General features: G+C 29.2%; 1 protein-coding gene across 1 annotated transcript in view; it reads right to left on the reverse strand.

Moving 5' to 3' along the window:
* The window catches only part of LOC129962847 (uncharacterized), a 34,593-nt gene extending 13,424 nt beyond the window's left edge, over positions 1-21,169 (reverse strand). The window contains exons 1-5 of the mRNA XM_056076846.1: positions 20,488-21,169; positions 19,470-20,259; positions 19,183-19,406; positions 18,841-18,972; positions 18,283-18,797 (exon numbers count right to left, since the gene is read on the reverse strand). Of these exons, the coding sequence (XP_055932821.1) occupies positions 18,283-18,797; positions 18,841-18,972; positions 19,183-19,406; positions 19,470-20,259; positions 20,488-21,169 (2,343 nt within the window). The remainder of the gene's footprint in view (positions 1-18,282; positions 18,798-18,840; positions 18,973-19,182; positions 19,407-19,469; positions 20,260-20,487) is intronic.
* Between the last annotated feature and the right edge of the window lie 945 nt (positions 21,170-22,114).

The raw sequence follows: 22,114 nt of genomic DNA on the forward strand, positions 1-22,114 counted from the left end.
TCAGAATGCTATTAGTGGAAATTATATTTAACTCGGATTTCATGACTTAATAACAAATAACGAATAAAAACAAATAAAAGGATGTAATTTTTTGTTCTCATTTTTGATAGATGATACATAGCTTCAGAATCTACGTTTTAAATTGCTTTAGTCTTCAAAAACTTTGAAGCATAAACGAAAAAAAACACATGGAATGATTTATGAAGTTAACATTTTGTTGTGTTTGTCAGGAAATTCATTGAAACACTGATTTAATAGTTATAATGTTATAAAACAATATAAAATCTAAGATGAAAAACCTTCTGCAATTTCACCGAATACCTCATAGAATTTAACTCCGGAATTGAGAAACCCCTGAATATAATAAATATCCACATTATTTTAATAATTTTTTTTAAAAAATCTTGTTACTATATATTTGAGTAGTTTGATATATTTATATGAGTAATTAGGCGTTGTCTGAAATAAATGTGTATGAAATCACTTTCTTTCTTTGTACAATTTTCGATATTCCATTCAAATTAATGTATCAAAATAATAATAATTTTATACATAGTCTTTGATGAATACTTTAACGGCGAATAATTTATTTCGGAATATATGAATTTCTTTCCAATTACTCTATATGATGAATCATAGCAATAAAATATTGTAATTAATGTAGATAATTTAATGGCATAACTTTAGATTTAAAAATGTTCATTCATATAAATTCTGTGAATTGAAAACTGTTTTTAGATTATTTACCCTTTAAATATTCAAATCAGATACCTTCTTTTGAGCAGAATTCTTTGAAATAATCTAAGTAATTATTTTAGTGTTTTTAGAACCTTAGTAACCGTTTATGGTGATTTTTCATTTTGAATACTGGTTTTCCTTTCTGTTAAACTATTGTAATATGGGATATATTTGATTAAATTTTAACTCTGTTGGTCGATAAGGCTGAAAATAGGAATTTATTGGAATAAGTCTACCACAAATCTATATAATTGAATTTAATACTACGGAATAAAAGCAGAATCGAAATTCTTATTTCGATTCAAAGAATAATTAATTCAAAGAATTTCGATTAATATTCAATGAATTTCGATTAATATTTAAAGAATTTCGATTAATATTCAAACAAACCAATATTTTATTATTAATTTATCACTGGCAAAAGGAGAATGGTTAATGGTTTGAAAAAATTTCTGTGCTAAAAATTAAAGCTTTGTTACAGATAGCATATCAATTTAAATTAAAATAAAACTAAAATCTGAAAATATTTTAGACAAATGAAATTAGTGTAATTAAAAAGACATTGTTTTTTATTTTCATATAGTGTAAAAATTACTTTTGAGATCATATTTTCACAAGATACAGTTGCGAAAAAAAATAAACATTTTTAAATTTTTATTAAAATATTTAATTTAATTTTGGACTTTTAGAAGTTGACGTTGGTCTATCTTTCTTATTAAATAACAGGTATATGAATTTCTTCTTTCATATATATATATATATATATATATATATATATATATATATATATATATATATATACACATTACAAATACTAACTACAGTTATTATGTTCCAAATGTCCAGATAAAAGATATCATTGTAGAGAATTTGAAATTAATATAGACTTGTTTACATAAAATAAAAGTAATGAAATATCTGCATTAGGAAACTGAAATAAGAAGTTCAAATAAACTAAATTGCTAAAATCAATTTATTATTTAGTACTAAGCCAAAGTAAACTCTTTTCATAATATATGCTATATGGCATATACATTAATAAAGTTACAATTTATTTTATTAAGCTATTTCGACTGTGCAATCAACAGGATGGCATTAAAAGTAAAGAAATGAGTTGAATATAGAAAAAAAAATGATTTGTCACATTTATAATGACATTAAAACTTTTATATATTTCAAAATTCTGATTTCAGTTTCTAGCACTTATTTGGGGCAGAATAACAATGCGGGGTTTTTATATCATTTATCTCCAACAAATTTAACATCAGTTATCAAAACTAATATGTACTATTATAACAATATCCAAAAATATAAATTCTTTCAATAGAGCGACATCGAGTGAACCAAATTAGTCAATAGTTGAAAATAACTTTAGGGAAAGGTAGAGTCCTGAAGATTTTTAGATAGTGTAAAAAAAAAGGTATATCAGGGACAAAAGAAAGCAATTTAAGTTTGTAGGAAAGTTGAATGAAATACCAATGTGTTCTAAAATAATTCATAACAGTGTTTCGCTGATGAAAGTTTTTCAGATAAGAGAAATTCTAACAAACGTCGAAAAGAGTTTCCTTTCATCAACAGAATGAGAATGGCGATGGAAAAAAAATCAGATTCCAAAAGAAAGCAAGACAAATGTTGGTGCTTTATTCGAGGGATTGAATCGTGTTTCACCGGATGTATATTCTTAGATATCATTAGAGATCTCTAAAGAGGAGATTTTCATAACGGACACTGAATTACGAAGTTATTAATTTCTCTCTCTTTTTCTAGCTACATGTATAACTGTAATTGTGATTGCAATTACAGGTTCAGTATTTTGATGTACAGAAATCTAATTTTGGGAAAACAGTTTGGGCTGTAATATTTCTGAGTATTTCTATTATTCCAAATCATTTCTATGAGACGCAGTGAGGCCGGGATAGCCTGGTTGGTAGAGGCGTTGAACTCGCATCCTTTAGGTTGTGAGTTCAAACCCCGCTGGCCTGTAAACTCTCCATGTATGTTGTGACTGGCGCACGTATAAATCTATCGTGGTCACAAAGTCCTCCATGTTGAAATTAATACCACTGGGGGTACTGATTCAGAGGTGATCGTTCTCTGATTCAGGTCTAAATTATGATTTGTGGATGAGTGAATGAAATGCATGAATGAAGTTGGCCCAGTAAAAAAATGTTGTGATGCATGAATAGCTAACTCCTACTCTTGGCCCTAGTTGGCATTACTGAAAAAAACAAGAGACGCTCACTCGGCTTAAATCGCTGACAGATAACTGTCAGCTGGCTTTTAAAATGCCATAAGTCACAACACACACACAAGAAACTGATGTAAATTCTCCTTTTATGATGGACATTATAATTTGATAAATTACTCGGGAAAAGTAATTTTTTCATTAAGAGTTTTCTAGACCACTATATTATCTGCTTATATCAATTAAGAACTACTGAGAAAGATGTAAATCCCTTTTAACAAATCAAAAGTTAAATTTCTGGAATAAAATCAACGCTTAAAATAATTCATAACTCCAATTAGTTTTAATTTTTATCTGGTACTTTCAAATGTTTGGACACTTAAAGAAAATATCAAAAATTTAATTCATTTGCTAATTTAATAATTCGCGTACAAATTTTGAAGTTATCTTTCTAGACATTTGCATGATCTACGCCGTATATAAAAGGATCCTATTAATCTAATGCATAAATCTGTAAAGTGAATTCAAAAATTTCAAACTTTTTAGTACAAATGTTTTAAAAATTTACTTCTCATGCATCTCTATTAAATTTCTTCTTGAGAAATTGCTGTATAAAGAAACTGTTTCCTGGATAATTTTTCTTTTCTATATTACAACTGGATATTTTTTTTTCTATTTTACATCTGGATAGTGTTAATGTGTCTTACTGAGAATTAATTGTCTTTGATTTAATGTCCCATAAAAATAAAATAAATTCTGATATCAAATTTTCTTTCTTTTGTTTCCACTTATTTTGCCTTCTGAGTATCATTAACTCTCATACATATTTTACGAAAGGTTAATAAAATTGAATTTTCTAAGCGGCTATATAATATCTAAATTCAATATCCTGAAAGAAGTATTTATTTACACAAAATTATACGGATATAAACGCACTGATTGTACTATTTTATATAAAAGCAGCGAGACTGAGAACCTTGTAAAATAGACCGAATTATAGGCCTCTCATTGTAGAAACCTTTCAAAGAAAGGGAATTTCGCCATCCATGATATGACCGTCAAACAGTTAAAATTAACCTGATAAGATTCCAGTAATCTTGCTAATTTAAACATCTATTCTTACTTCTTCAGAGTCGAAGAAAAGTAATATAGGAACAAGACAATATATAAATAGAATCTCATAAAATCTTTTTTTGTCCAAACAACACCGAAATTACCTATAATTAATGATAAAACTATCGGAACATAGCAGAATCTATTGATCAATATGTGATACGGATAACTGAATATTTGGATATATACATGTTGATAACAAGATAAAATGCACACTTTTGAGAATAGTTTATATATATAACTTTCAAAGGCATGTAATTAATACCTACCATGCTGATAGGAGTGGTAACTAAATGTTATTGTGCCACAAAGAAAGCTCAGAATCTGATTATTCATAAAATATATCCTCTTATCTAAATAAAAATCTCGCATTTTAATGAGATATGAATTTGTAAATAATTTAATATTGAGAATTAACTAAATTTAAATAACGTCCGCCTCCCCACTACAAAAAGGACCGTTTCTATATGTGATTTATTATCAAGATAATCTTTTTAAACCAAGCTAACGTCATAAAAATCATACTCCTTTAGAGTATTATTATACATTAATGATTTTAACATCATATAGTATGACATGTGGAGACAGCCTATTGTAATATTTTGGTGATATTTTACTAATGAAAATGCTTTTACAAATTGTAGATATGATGATGACATGATTCAGGAATTAATGAACGATCGAGGAAGAATCTTGATTATTCGATGTTAAAATTCTGTTGCATTTCCCCGTGGAAATTACAATATTGGTATATGAAGTATGATTCATTATGATCAAAATTTAATAAACTTATTTACATCTTGCATCAGAAGCATTGTATAATAAGCCAAACTTTTGACTGAATCTTTCATCTATGAATCATATAATGGTTCAAATATTTAAAATTACTGATTACATTTTTAAAACGAGCCAAGGTGTGTTGCCATTTCTTTTGTAGATATTTATGGCTACCAACATTTCAAAAGAAATATTAAAAACTCATTCAGTAAATAAATAATAAAATTCAATAATCAAATATAAACCCATATCCTCATATCCTTATTAAAAACAATGAAAGGCAAAGTCAGGATTAAATAATTGTAATAACACTGAAATCGAATTGAGTTTCATAATAACAATAAAATATATTGTTGTAAAATATCCTTAAGATATTTTGTTATAAAAATAATTAAAACTGCTTTCGATAACTGAATAAATATTATTAAAATAATAATTTTTAACTATGAAGGTGATGTAAAACATATTTTCGTATTGTTATATTTCCTTAAATTATTGTGAATAGACATAAAAAATTCATTATTTTTTGTCAATTAAAATTTTCAAAGTGCTCCGAGCGAATGCATATTTGTACTAAATTCGATACCTTTTGGTTGAACGGTCTATTCCGTAGAATGTCAACATTCATGCATTTTTGAAAAAGCGTCCCGAGGTGCGTATTCCTTCCTTCCACAGCATATTCGGTACCAAATTTGATGCCTGCCAGGCTAATGATCTATTAAATAGTATGCCAACACACATAACGTCCATGGAGGGATTGCAAATGGCTGACTCAATATTAACTGACAGAATTTCATAAATCTCTTAACGCTGCTGGCTATGATTAACTGTCATATACATGTAGAGAAAGCTAATATGCTGATATTTTAGTCGATTGAAAAAATACATTAATGCATATAGAATTCACTGTTTAGAGAAAATTTTCTAATAACAATAATAATATAAATTTTTTAAGTGAGAGTTTATGTAATACAGACGTTTTTGTTTCCATAAAAGCAGATTTTATAAAATATTTTAAGTGACACCATAACTAAATGTGGTCTATAAAAGGTATAGAAAGCTCTTTAGGCATACTTTTCAACAATATTTTGCATTCAGCTGAATCTATAACTCAGAACAGAAAGTATTTTCCTTGAGAACAGCTAAAGCGGATTTCATTTTTTTAAAATTAAAAGGCATTTCCAGTAATTTGTTTTGTTTTGTTCCATATTGAATTTACAATGAATTCGCGGCAAGAAATTGTAATATTAATTTTCACATCAGCCTAATTTTCTTTATTGTCACTTCATTCATTTTCATTTTATTGTCACTTCATTCATTTTCATTTTATTGTCACTTCAAGTTTTCTTTCTTTCACTAAAACGATAATATAGACTTATTCTACAAATAATAAATACAGCATGAAAAATTAAATTTTCAAAATGAATAGCATAAAATATTTTTACATCTTATTCAATACTTGATTATTTTTTAAATTCCTTAAAGAACGTAACTATGCAAAAGGCTCAAATTAAAATTAAAATCATAGATATACGAATATATTTGATTTAAATATCGTTTTTATTGTTAATAAGAAACAAAGGAGACATGAAATATTTATTCTTTTTAGAACATTTTAACATCAGTAATCTTGTCTATACATACTTTTAATCTGTCTTGCTCTAACTGAGTAATTTCTTTTTCAAATTTCTAAATCGCTGTCGAAGCAAAGAAAGTAACAATCCAATCTGCCGTTTGGCCTTTCAAAAAAGAAAAAAGCAGTATATCAAAAATTCAATCTTTATCAATAAGATCAGTTGAAAATTTTATCAATCCATCGGGTTTATATATATATATATATATATATATATATATACCTCTTAAGAAAAGCACTTTGGGACACGAACTCGGATTTCCTGTATCTTTTAGATTCAGTATAATCCAGTTGAAAATAAAGCATATAGAAAAAAAGAATAAATATTAACTCATGTCATTCTTTTGAAATCAATCCATAGAGAATATTCAGATCGTTTTCATCAAAGTGAGCAATTCGAATATTTCAAAGAGATTTCATGCATAGAAGAAAAGCTTTAAAACATGCCAAAAACTTCAGATTTTCAGAAGCACTATTTCTTAAAAAAATCTGCAGAAGAAAGGATTAGAATCCAATAACGATATTAGTGATATCGCATTTCAAGAAGGCAGAAATGAAAATTCCGTTGGGTGTAGTGGGATTAACAAAGAATTTTTTTGAAGCATATTGTCCTTTGTTGTCACATTTTGGATGATTATAGAGACAATTTTTAGTTCTTTTAGGCGTGATATTTCTTTTTTAATGATTTTCGTGCATTCTACCTTTTTAGATCTTCAATCTTTCATGACTATAAACTGAAAATAGCAATTTCGCCGGCGTCCTGGCATAGGGGTAGCGCATCTTCCCGGTGATCTGGGCATCCTGGTTTGGGCAGGGTTGTTCTTCCTGTTCTATCTGTGAGATGTGTGAATATGCCCTCCTGTAAAAATGGGTTGTGCAAGCGAATGAGTGATGCGTGAGTAGTCAAGTCCTACTCTTGGCCCTAGTTGGAGTTACTATAAAAAGACGCTCCCCTTTAGGCTTAAATTGGCTGTCTTTGGACAGCGGGTTTGTCCATGGCAAGTGCCATAAGAAACAACAACAAATAGCAATTTCGATTTCTCAGATTACACAAAGTTATTAACTCATTAATTAAAATTGAATATGTGAAAATGCCTGCACATAAACTTTTTTTGAATTCAATTCAACATTACATAAAAGAAAATTAACTTTCACGGAAAAAATACTAAATATATTCGACTTTTATTATATACTAGCCGCCTTTTGCGACCAGACGGTTCGCCAGTATTACCGCTCGCTACAATTTTCAATTAAATATTTTAAGTAACTGGTCTCTTAATAGATTCTCAAACAAAACATTTTTAATCTTCAAATTTTGATACCAAACTTATACTGTTGTTTAGATCTTTTCTTTCAATTTAATATATATATTTTCCTAATGTGTTGTCATTTCTGATAAAACTTCAACTTTAATTTAAAGTGGAAATGCTAAAATTGCAAATAGTATAAAGATATTTTTTAATGAAACCAAGCTTTTTATTTTATTTATAATTTTTATTGTTATTTTATTATTTTTATTATTATTGAATATGAGTATTGCAAACAGAATCGCTCGGTATTTAAGTCTTATGTGAACTACAAAATATTTTTCATAATTTATGTAATATGTCAAACAATAATTCAACAAAAATTTCTCAGATTCAGCATAAAATACAGTTTTTAGTTTTTCTTTCAAAGGGATTGAAATGAAATGAATAAAAATATTTTGTTCCGGCCTAAAAATATATTTCAAAAATTATGAAGTCTAAATTTAATGCAGTAAGGTATCAGATTCTGAAAAATATTCTGTACACACCAAATTTTAAATAAATGAATGAATGTTTCTATTTTCAACGATCAACTAAGACTTATTTATGAAGTTTTGAATGTTAAAAATTTAGAAAAACTCAACATTTTCATAATCTTAGGCCAATTAATCTTGAGAAACCTGCGCGCTGATTGGCGTATTTTCTTTGATACGATCGATGGAAAATCTAAAATTATCCTTTTTTTATTGATTAGTGATATTCAAATTTTCATAAATCAGTCAGTTTAAGTGATTGATTTAGTTGATTGGAAATTAACTCTTTTTATTTAAAATATTAGTGTTTCAAGAACATTTTGTTATCCATGATTTCCACAGCAGAAGCTTTATGTAAAATCAAAAATTCGTTATTTATTAGAGCATTTATTGAATCAAGTTACATAAAATATAACCATTTTCCATTTAGACCATTTTAGCAGATCTGTGTCTTACTAAAGGTTTACAAATTATCTGTGTGGCCCTGATTTGAAAGGATATCCTGTTCATATTAAACAAAACTTGCCTTAAAATAAAACTGATTCATTGGATTAATAATATAGAGAGTGTAAAAGATCATAAAATAATTTTTCTTGAATTTATTTTTAAAAAAAATAAAATTTCATATTTGTTTCATTTCCTACAGACACGTGCGAAAATTATATTTTTGCAGATTTCATTTCCAAAAAGATTTAATTTTTTTTTAATTGGAGCTTTAATCAATATGATGGCAACACTTTGAAAAAAGCTAATTTTTTCCCATGAATGTGAAACGTGCTCGTGCAGCTTAAATTTTATTTTTATTTTGTACGAAAAAAATTGTTGAAAAATATAGTTAAAATATTTATTTAAAAATTCATTGATAACAGAAATTTAATTTTAAGGTTAAAACATTGGTATCATTTAAAAGATAAATTTTTTATCTTTAACTTCATGTAAAAATCTTTTTTGTGCGGTAATATTTTCAGAAGTTATAGCAGAAACAAGCCAAAATTTCGCTTACTTTTTAAATAAATAAAATTCTAATTAAAAATTCGAAAAAATAACCCCCAGGTGTACATTCTCGGCCTCCAAGGTATACACGTGACAAATTTGGTAGCTTTAGGTTGAATGGTCTGGCCTGTAGATCGCCAACACACACACACACACACACACACACACACATTGAGCTTTATTATAAGTATAGATTAAGTTCGATAGATATAACAATAGTGTACTCTATTGTTGTCACAAATTTATAATCACAAAATATTAGATAAAGGAGTTGTCCATTTCTTTCAAGACGTCTTCATTTGGAACAATAATAATTATTGAGAGAAAAATATAATTTTTCGTTTTTAAGTTAAAAGAGACACTAGTATGTTATAAAAATTAAAGAACCATTTATTCAAAATACTTCAATCAGAAACTACAAAAATTTCTCATCTTACGAGCAACAGATAAACTCCTCGGTGAAAAACGTCTGATTGTTTAGATTCAAACTAGTTATCAAGTAGAATTTTGATATCTGCGTGAGAAGTAAACATCTTTCTTGAAAGGGTATTTACTTAAGGTTACTTGCATGACAATGGCGAACGAAAATTACAAAATTTAGATATTTGACGTGAATATAGCATTTATATTGAATCTGTAATGAAATTAATTTCTTTGGGTGCCTTTTAGCCAGCTTGTTGATACCAAAATTTGACACAGCTTACGCATTTCATCGAACTGGCGCATTCTCTTTATCAGTTATTAAGATTATATACATGCGAAATCAAAAATCGACAAACGGTTAACCGTCGGTTGAATTTAATTCAAAATTTGAATATATATCTATGTTTTAGATGTAAAATCTGTGTATCAAATTTAAACTTCCTGCGAATGGATTTCATTCAAAATTCGATAGAAATATGTAAATTTTGTTGTATTTCCGCGTACTAAATTTCAATCGCATAGCTCAGAGCGATATTGAGTTACCATATTCCCAAATAGTCATTAACAATCATTACTTAATGATGACAGTTTTATTAACTAAATGAAACTAACTATTAGTAAAGGTTTTTTTCATAGAAAAAGTTTATTTCAAAATTTAAATATATCCAAATGCAATCAATCTATACTTTTATTCTGCCATTTTAAAAAAGAATTTTCGAAAGCTTGGAAATATGTATTATTTTCCTTTCAGTTCTAAACAAATATCACAAATATATATATCTAGATGAATTATATTTAATTTATATAATTTCACTTAATTTTAATGACTTTTTTTATAGAATTACTTTACAGTTGCTGAGATGCATTGTTTTCGGACCAGACATTTAATCATTTCAGAGACTAATATTTGAACAAATATACGTGACAAAAATAAATACTGATGCGATATCTAAATGAGATATAAAATCGAAACAAATATCTGATGTATAAAAGGCATTCTTTCTTATTCGAAAAAAATTCACAAAATATATATCAGTTTATGAATTTTATTAGAATTTATATAATATCTCATAATATTAATGATTTGTTTCATAGATTTACTTTACAGTTGCTGGGATGCAATGTTTTTGTATCAAACTTTTAATCATTACAGAGACTAAAATTTGAACAGATATACGTGACAAAAATAAATAGATAGATTATAACTAATCTAGATGTGATATCTAAACGAGATATAAAATCGAAACAAACATCTGATCAAACTAAAGATTAATAAATTGTACGTTTCAAAAAGCGCAAGGAAATAGAAAAATATGAAATTTAAAAGAGTTGCATTTTTAAATCTTTGTTCAGAGTTATTTTGAAAGACAAGGCAAATGTCAGTCAAAATTAAACATATGATCTTTAAACCAATGCCACACAATAAAGAGAATCCATCCATTTTTCAAAAACAATGGGTCAGATTCTGACACGCTTGGTGAAAAGAATCGCAAATTCTGTACAACATAACGATATTCTGGTATATCAAAAATTTACAAGAAATCTCTCACCAGAATAATATCCCCGTTGCCAAACTTTTTAAGAACAATGCGCAGCATTATACTTGCTTTATTCTTTCGAATTCTATACATACAGTGAGAGAAACAGCCAGAAAAAGAAGCGGGAAAAATAAACAAAATGCTTTCATCTGACATTTTGGGCGAAAATCCTCGCTACAGAGGTCACCAAAGAGATGTCTCCAAACGGCACTGCGTCCAGCAAAACACCCATCATCCCTGAACAAAGCACATCTATTAGTCTCACTCGCTTCTGGAATCTGAAATTCTTTTGTGAGCCGCGATTCTCATTCCGTTGGTGAGCGGAAACGCTTTTCGACATTTGTTCGGAATTTTCTCTCTCCAAAAAACTTTCAGCTGTGGAACGTTGTTATGAATTATTTTGAAGCACGTGGCTGTCGGTGCCGGCTCTTTCAAACCTTGATGATTCATTTTTTTTTTTTTTACTTGCCCATGAAATCTTTTATTCGATCGGAAAAGTTTCGGATTGGGTGTTATTTTTATTCTATCGCTTGGTCAGCAAATGCGTAAACAGAAAAGTGTTTATGGGAAATTCGAATCTAGCACAATATTCACTAAAACAGTGTTTTGTTTTAGTAATTTTGAATCTTTTGTTTTTGTTTCATCAGCTTGAATTTTGTATGCTTTACAACGATTCTTGTTGATTCTCGCACCTCTTTCAATGGATTTTTATTTTTTTAAAAACAAACATTTTTGAAATTAGATTTATTATTTATTTATAATTTTCCTCTTTTAAGTTTTAAGAATTTATTTGTTTTATGTTTACGAATGTGTAAACAATGTATAGTAATCATTTAAAACTTCGACCTCAAAATATTGATATATCTTAACATTTCAATAGTCCCTGAATCTTAGAAATGTAGTTTTTAAATTATTCCTTCTCATCTGTGAGCATGGTATTTCAAAACGCGTAGCAATTTACTTAAATGAATTAAGGCATTTGGCATTTACATCAAATTCATAAATATCTGCATAGTTTTGGAAGTGATCTTCTGCATTGAACTCGGTATATAAATTTAAGAGAGAGTTAGATAGATAAATTTTGGTTACTTGTTTTGCCATTATAATTTTAAATCTGTATGAATTGACCCATTTCATCTAAAGATTCGCCGTTTCTCGGTCTCAATATTTGCATGTATTTGAATGCGATAATTCTAAAAATACACTGACATTTAATATTTTCGCTATGAAGCTTTATGCCAAAATTTTATCGTATATTGAGTTTTATCAATCAAAAATTAGCCACCCAAAGTGCATGCTCAATTATTTTTACAAACTATGAAATTGGTCATATTTTGAATGTTCTAAGAGGAGGAGAAACTTATTCTATTGCATTGTTACCTTTCCGCCTTGCCTGTGTCTACGATTCTCAAACCAACAAAAAAATTCGATAACCTTGTAATTACATGGTTGAATACGGTTTACTATTACTTTCTCAGGTGAACTATGCTTTTCACAATATCCATAATTTTCTTGAGTGAAATTGCTCTTTTATTAGTAAGTATGTGATAAAAGTGAGGAAATACCATTCCTGTTCATTTTGTACTAAGAAATGAGATTTTCAGTTAAGGATATTATAGTTACATTTTCTCTTTAAATCATGCTGATCGCTGCCCGGCTGTTTTAAGTCTTCTTAAGATATGAAATTTCGTAATAATGCATGTTTTTGATGATTATTTGTTTTTAATCACCTTCACTTTTGTCATTTTACATATGACAATTTAAATGTCGCGTTTATTCATTGCATTATTACTTTTTTCAGTAGTAATGAAATCCTTCGCAGCTCACCGATAAATGAACCATTTTGACAGAATTGATTTGGCGAAAATCTTTGACAGAATTTGCAGTTTAAATAACATTTATTATTACAATGGAAAAATCGCAAAATAAAATTTTAATAATTGCATATTCGATTCTGATGCATCTGAATTTCAAATTGGCGAAAGATAATCACTAAATTCAATGTCAGATATATTTGTCCGAAAACAAATTGAAAATTAGATGGTATCCAAATTGAGAATGCATCAAAATAACAAAAACAAAGAGAAAATACATTGAATTCTTATCTATAACAACTTACTTTTAATGTGATAATTTTTTCCTATTCTAAATCATGATATGTCCCAAGCAAATGTCTGTACAAGATAAATTTATTGCATAACATGGCAATAGTCAAAACTTTACGGCAGATGAAGATATTCTTTAAAAATGTATAAATATTATAGAGGAAGTTAAATCGTAGATTTCACAAGGGATTAAAACGAATGAATTTGAGCTAATAATGGTTTCATTTTAAGAAAATTCATAGCATTTGTTCTTTTTGAAATAATATATTATTTCCTTTACAAGTTACGTATAAAACTTCAGTTTTCCATATGAATCGGTCGTTGTAATATTTATCCTAATATCCTTCTTTGTTCTTTCTTTCATTCTTATTATAAGAAACGAAATCTTTTAATTTCATTTATAACTAGCCATTCATGCCGAGCACTTATCCAATCATCATATTAATATCATTAAAGGAATCACTCCAAACAACTATGATGAACTGCATTTATATCATTCAAATCAGTTGATTTTTCTAACAGAATGGTTGAATCAATTACCGTGCAAAGTTACCAAATTTGCTCCAATTTCTTAGACTGGAAGATATATGTATTTTTTTACTGTGCAACGTCTCTCGGAAATATAGGATGGTGGCGTGTATAGGCAATAATTATCAACGTATCTAGATTTCATGAATTTTCAAATGAAAAAAATCCACTAACGATACATTGATTGGTACTGGAAGATTTTGTTATTATCTTCATAGAGAATATATAGTGAAATAATGCTTTAGAGGTTTTTCTCAAACCCTGGTCCTAGTGGAGGATAGAACAAGAGTGATGACTTATCTAGAGTTAAGAATTTTCAAATGAAATAAAAACTGGCAAAATTTGTACAAAGGCAGTATAAGAACTATATCCCGTTACTTTCCCTATAAATAATGTACAAAGAAAATATGTTGATGAAATTTATTTCAAGAAAGATTGAAGAAAGATGGGGTTAAATTATAATCACTTATGTTTCACATATTCTCCTTACAAAACGACAGGAAAATGAGAACTTCAATTTGTTTGCTAGCGGTTCAATGACTTAAGAATCATATTTGGTTATACTGCACCAAGCAAATGGTAAAATCAGAGAACATTAAACAAGAGATTTGAATATAAAAGCAATGGTATCAATTTAATACCCAATAAAATATGGAGATGCAAAAGAAAAATGGGTAAAAATGTAAGGTGTTAACATATGAAAATATAAAAAAAAAAAACTGTTGCGAAAAATAGCAAAAAACAAACAGAAGGTGAAAAATTATAAATCCAAGTAAAAAAAATGGATGGCTTTTAAAAAGTTTAAAATATTTTAGAGATATTTCTTAACCACTAATTCTTGTTAAGTTAATGATAGAAAATAGTAGACATGTTGAATGTTAAAACCAGTGCATTCAAATGAAGTGTGCTTTACACAAAAATCGACATTGCATACAGAACACATTGGTATCATCTCACCAAAAATAAGAAGCTTGTGATTGTAGCGAATGTGTTCTATATGGAGGTGAGTCAGTTTGGTATCCATTTCACAAGCCAAAAACAATGCAGGTTTCATATAGCTTAGCTTATTATGAATCTGCAGTTCCCATGCCTCTTGCCAAGATGAAAATTTTTGACGAGTGAATCTTAAGGTTACAAAATGGAAGTCCAATCTTTCAAACCGCCAACATATCTTTTTGCTGAATATGCTTTTTCATTACTTCAAATGTCTACATGACTCGGTACCCAACAAAAAATTATATTAAAACCACCATTTTTCAATAAACAAAATGGATTTCAGATTTGATTTAAAAAATGATGCTTCAGTCAATAAATTTATAAATATTTTTGTTAACTACATTGAATCTACAAGGGTTCCGAACATTATATTTATTATTAATAAACATAAATATCCGAAATTATCAACGCATTGTGACGACCATTTTGTTACAATGACGACCAAGTGAGTTGAAATAAGAATATTCTGTGAACTGTTATTTTGTAATGGATACATTTTACTTGCTACAAATTTGTTGCATTCACATTTAATGTCTAATAAATAAGATCCTTTATAATATCAACGTTATTCTAATTTTAATATTTCAATAATATTATGATACAAAACCTCGGATAGATTCTCAATCAGATATTTCAAAGTGAAAATTATTTCTTAATATTAATTCGGATAATATTCCACTGATACAGAAGTATTTACTTCACAAAGTACTTTGAAACACTTATTATTAAATAATAAAAGTACTGGTAATTCTATCTCATTAAATAGTCACTTTTCCTCGTTTGAAAAATCGCAGTCTGAGAAATTATTTGCGCCAGTTTCGCGTTACTTTTGGGTGAGTTGCCTAATCAGTGGCTTTATGGGGGAATTTTAAGTCTTGGGAATCATCAAGCAGCCATAAATGTCCTCGATTTTGATAATTAAAAGTCGATTATTACTTAGAATGACATTTATCTTTTAATGAATCAGAGATGGATACAGAAATGGACTTTTCTCTTATTGGAAAACGATTTTGAAGTCACTGATTTCACTTCTGCAGAACTGAAAGTTATTCCAGTCAATAACTGATGTGTGAAACTATTTTTGATGTTTAGTGTCGTAGTTTCAAGCAGAAAATTTCCCTTTTGTAGCCTTTTCTATATTATTGTATATTATTGATCAAATGTATTCGAAGAAAGATGAACGAATTGTTCGCTTGAAAGAGCTACAATTAAATAAATATTTTACTTTGTTTATTTATATTTTATCTAAGTTCACTGAATGTTAAAGTGATTATTTTTAACATCATAAATATTGGTTAGTAAGTAATTAATTACTTTGTAAATTCCGCTTAGCATTTCTTTGACATTTCTTTTACAAAAAAGGAAGTGTGAATATTTTAATTGTACTAATTTAATAATTTACCTTTATCTTTTAATATTGAATGTGGGTTAGCATTGCTAATAATGGCTTTACGAGAAAAAAGAACAGTAGTAGACATTACATTCTAATTCTTGATAAAAACATTTCAAGCCCCAGCGAATGAATTAAAATATATTTAAAATAGGATTTAAGGCTTAATAATTTTATTCAAATGACATACTTCATAATTATTTTATAAATTTAATGATCTATCAAAAGTTTGCATGCTATTTATTTAATACTATATGTTACAGGAACATGTTTCTATAGCTGGTAAGAAAGCAGAAGAAATCATAAAAAGAAATTTGAACATATCAGTTTGCAATGAAATGTGAAAGTAAGCCTCCTTTCAGTGAAGATATTAAATTCAATTCTCTTCTAATTTCTTTTAATCTTTATACAACGCTATTCAGAGTACAGTTATTTAGATTCAAGCATCTTTGCAATATCTTACAAGAATATATCAAAGGAAAGATATGATAAAATACATATATTATGCATAAATACACACACACACACACACACACACACACACATATATATATAACGTTGGAATAACATTACTAATCTCAGCAATGTTATACATATCTTATCAATCAAACTTTTTTCAATAAAAAAATAAAATATCTAGAGATTTCCTTATAAATCTACTTAAGGAGTCATAAATAAACAGAAAAAAAAACCTAAAATCTTAGAGGATAAGGAATTAAAATTATTAAAACTTATTGAAGATAATGAGTAAGAACATAAAATGAAAATGAAAATATATATGTATATATATAATGCACGTATTTATTATAGCCAAAAATATTGCATGTTTATGGGAGCAATATAAAAGACAAAACACATTCAATAAGTAAAATGCTTATTAATCTTACTTGATTCAAACTCGATTACTTGAATCAAAAATCCGATCACGACTGTATTACACCTACTTATTTTATATTTTAAATTTATAATGTTGTTTTTAAGAGTGATTCGAAAAAAAAGCTTATTTTAGAAATATGTTATTTTAATATTTTTTATTGGTGAGCACATAATTGACAGATCACATTGGTGAGCACATAACTCTGATGCTATTCCCATAATTAGCTAAAATGTTTGTCTATTATTTTCTTATATCAATACTCTCTATTCTTGTTTTTTTTTTACCTGTTAAAATTTTTAAATTGTACAATTAAATTCAAACAATTTTGAGATGAAACATTATATTAAAATTTTGAGAATAAGGGGAAAAAATATGGAACGTTTTTAATTCATGCATTTATAAACTATCACATTGATAGTTAATAACTAATTTTTAACTTTTAAATTGATGAATTATGTCAGAAAAAAATATTTTTCATTTATATTTCCAACTAACAGGAAATATTATGTATTTATAGTTGTAATTCTCTTCAAATAATTACTCATTTCTTTCTGGTGAACACCATTTTCTTTTCGGACACATTTTTTATGCCACTTCATGTAGACTGCTACAGATTAGGACACCTCTCACAGTTGGATGCCTCGTCTCTTTCACAGAATCGTTCTTACACACTCTACGTTCTGATACAAAAAGAATTAACAAGAACTTTGTACTCGACAGATACGCCATCTATCGGCGTGAAGCTGTAACATACTCCCCACCTTGAAACCCCAAGGTTTCAAGAGATTACAATGTTCAATAACATAAACAATATTACAACTTTTACACAAAGCTAGTAAAAAACACACAATATACATAATAATCAACATCTTTAAGAAATAACAATCAAAACTTACAAATTTCAACATTAAATATTACAAATTAATTATGTTCCATAGGCAATACACAAATTTTAGAAATGGCTCTTTTACAAATACTAGACTGTGTTTTAATCTTAACAACACGAATTTTCTTATCATCACCATAATAAATTTTAATTATCCTACCCATAGCCCATTTATAACAAGGCAAATTATCTTCAATTAATAACACTAAATCTCCTAATTTTACATTATTTTTGTCAAGCATCCATTTAGATCTCTGTTGTAACTGACTTAAATAATTACGATGCCAAAATTTCCACATATATTGTACAAGTCTAGTTACCTTTTGCCATTTCTTGAGATGACTTTCTTTTAAATTTGTCAAATCAGGCTCATTCAAAGAGGTTAAAGACCTATTTATTAAAAAATGTGCAGGAGTAAGAACCTCAAAATCGTCCTCGTTAGCTGACAAGGGGCAAAGTGGTCGAGAATTCAAAATTCCCTCAATTTGCACAATTACCGTTAAGAACTCTTCATAAGTTAAGTTTATTCCCTTAACAACTCTTTTTAGATGGTATTTAAATGACTTTATAGCTGCCTCCCAAAGACCGCCAAAGTGTGGGGATCTAGGTGGAATAAATTTCCACTCAATACCTTCTGCAGCTAAATAGCCTGCCAGCTTTTCATCTGGTTTTCTAACCATTTCATGAAGTTTTTTAATTTCTCTATTAGCTCCTACCAAATTCTTAGCATTATCTGAAAATAGTTTCGCACATTTACCTCTTCGAGCCATGAATCGTTTTAAAGTCGCTATAAAGGAAGCAGAAGTCAAATCTGAAACAATTTCTATATGAACAGCTTTAAAACAAAAACATACAAATATAAATTTTTTGTAAAGCACCTTTACGCTGAGCCTTATTCTTAATATAAAACGGCCCACAGAAATCGGCACCAGCACAATTAAAAGCAAAATCTGGAGACACTCTTTCCTTGGGCAAATTGCCCATGATTTGAGAAGGTACAATTGGTTGGGCTTTGAAACAAATGATACATTGATGAACGATTTTTCTGCAGCTATTACGTCCATTTAGAGGCCAAAATTTTTCTCTAACAAGATATAGCAAGGAAGAAGCACCAACATGTAAATATTTATTATGAAAATGTTCTATTATAATTAAAGTTAATCTATGGCTTTTTGGCAAAATTATTTGATGCTTTTTATTAAAATTAAAATTACTATTACCCAACCGTCCTCCGACTCTTAACAATCCTTTAGAATCCAAGAAAGGATTCAAAGTTTTTAATTTACTACCAGGAGACACACAGTGGTGTTTTTGGAGACTACTGACGTCTTTGGCAAACTCTTGGATTTGGATATTTTTAATTAAAAATGTCTCTGCATAGTTCAATTCCTCAGCATTCAGTGGACCTGTTGTCTTCACTGCTTCTTTTAGATTCTTGACAAACCTGAAAACATAACTTAAAATACGAACAATTTTACTATAATTATTACTTATATCTAATATGCACTGTAAAAAACTAGGAATATTACAAATGGAAAGATTAATCATAGGATCATTATTCAGTTCAGAGTTCTTTGCAGTTCTTTTCACCTCAAGAAGATATTCATCATCTGAGACACCAGGATCGTCATTGAAGTTTGGACAGCTACTAGATGAAAGAAAACACGGTCCATTCCACCAAATGCCCAACTGTTGGATCTTTGAAGGGAAAACTCCTCGTGATATCAAGTCCGCAGGATTCTCAGCAGTATTTACATAATGCCATTGGAAGTTCTTAGTATACTCTTGAATCCTAGCGACTCGATTAGCCACAAAAGTTTTCAACAATGTTGGTGGAGTTTTGATCCAGGCAAGCACCACAGTGGAGTCCGAGTACAAATGTACTCCATCAATGTCTAGTTGCAAGGATGACAGAACCTTAACGGTAAGCTTGGAAAGCAGATCCGCTGCACACAGCTCCAAACGTGGGATACTAATTTCTTTGATGGGAGCCACTCGAGATTTGCTGCATAAGAGTGACACCTTTATTTCACCAGACCTTGACAAAGACCTGGTGTAGACAGCACAACCATATGCATTTTTCGAAGCATCTCCGAAGCCTATCAGGTCTACTTTCAGAACTTCAGAACATAACACATGACGATCTATGTTTACATTTTTCAATTGACTCAATTCAGAACTAAATTTTTCCCACTCTCTATTTAAGTGTAAGGGAACTTCATCGTCCCAATCAATTCTCAAAATCCACAACTTCTGCAAGAACATCTTCGCTGTGATTATCAAAGGTCCTAAGAGACCTAAAGGATCAAACAATCTGGATATGTCCGATAGCATTGTTCTTTTTGTTGCAGGTCTCACAATTTTTTGAACACTAAAACTAAATGTATCCTTTTCAGGATTGAATTGTAATCCCAAAGTTTTTAAAGTTGCTGAGTTGGGGTTATCGAAATTGTATTCTCGGTCCGACGTTGGTACATTTTGTAACAAAACAGGATTATTTGAGCTCCATTTGTGAAGCTCCATACCAGCTGATTTTAACAAATGTATTAACTGGTCTTGTAGTTCAATGGCAGAAGATAAATCCTCGGTACCACTGAGTATATCATCGACGTAAAAATCTTTGCCAGCAGCAGCGGCTAAAGGATAGTTGTTCTGCTCATCACAGCATATTTGTTTTAGTACTCTGGTCGCCAAGTAAGGAGCGCATTTGGTTCCGTAGGTAACAGTGAGCAACTTAAATACACGTAATTTCTCTTCCTCTAAATCCTTCCATAAAATACATTGTAAATCACACTGATCTGGATGCATCCAAATTTGACGATACATCTTTTTTATATCAGCGGTGAAAACTATAGAATGTTTTCGAAACCTCAACAAAATAGCAAACAAATCATCTTGGACAACAGATCCTGAATACAAATTATCATTAAGCGATTGTCCAGATGACGTTGCCTCTGATGCGTTGAAAACAACGCGTAATTTTGTAGTACTACTTTCTGGCCTAAAAACGCCATGATGAGGCATAATGTACCTTGGAGTTTCGCAAGTTGCCTGCATATGCCCCAAATTCTCATACTCAGTTAAAAATTCGCTGTATAGTTGCCTATACTCTGGTTCTCTCTTCAAACGTTGCCAAAGTGAATTAAATCTTTTAGTAGCAATGTGTTTTGATTCGCCTAAACATGGGGGGTCTATTTTAAACGGCATTTTAACAACATAGCTTCCATCGTCATTTCTGAAATGTGTTTTCATGAAATGATCTTAACATATTAAACTCTCATCATTTTGTAATTTATCCCCCTCAATATCTTCAATTTCCCAAAATTTCCTTAAATTTGCATCCAAATCTTCTATTACCAACCCACAATGAACAGTAGTTTCGTTTTCTATTGGAACACTTCCGGTAGCAACAAACCCAAACACAGTATTTTGAAAAACAATGTCTGTTCCCGGAAACCTAATTTGACCCGATCTTAAAAGTTCATAGAATATTTGGGCACCTAATAAAATATCCACCTCTCCAGGTTCATTGAAACTCACATCCGCTAAATTGAAACTATCTAATTCTAGCGTATCAATGTCAAATTGTTTCGAGGGGATACAATCTGTTATATGCGGCACTACCAATAACTCAATTCCCTTTTCAAAGCTTCCGCTAACGTTCGAAATTTTTGTTTTTACGATCCAGTTAATAACAGAAGAAGATTGATTTAGTCCAGAAACCACAATGTTTCGTCTTTCTTTTTTCAAATTCAGTTTATCGGCTAAACGTTTTGAAATGAAATGACTCATACTACCAACATCCAGTAACGCACGTGCACTCATAAACATTCCTACATTATTTTGAATCATTACATTTGCAGTACTTAATAAAACCATTTTGTTTAGATTTAAGTTGGTAGCAGTGAATGAATGCGTACTGTTAGCAGGTGACTCATTCGTCAGTTGTGAAGAATTATGACTAGGATTTTCAATTCGCGGAACGAATACATTTGACCTTGGATTTAATCCCGCGTTAGCATTTTGCGAGCGAGTTTCAGTTTCGCTTTGAGTATTTCCCAAGTGCAAAAGAGTGTTATGTCGTTTTTTGCAAATGGAGCAACTGGATTTTGAATAACAGTTAGCAATTTTATGGTGATTTAAACAATTAAA

The sequence above is a fragment of the Argiope bruennichi genome, chromosome 3 (assembly GCF_947563725.1).
Source record: "Argiope bruennichi chromosome 3, qqArgBrue1.1, whole genome shotgun sequence".
Classification (NCBI taxonomy): Eukaryota; Metazoa; Arthropoda; class Arachnida; order Araneae; family Araneidae; genus Argiope; species Argiope bruennichi.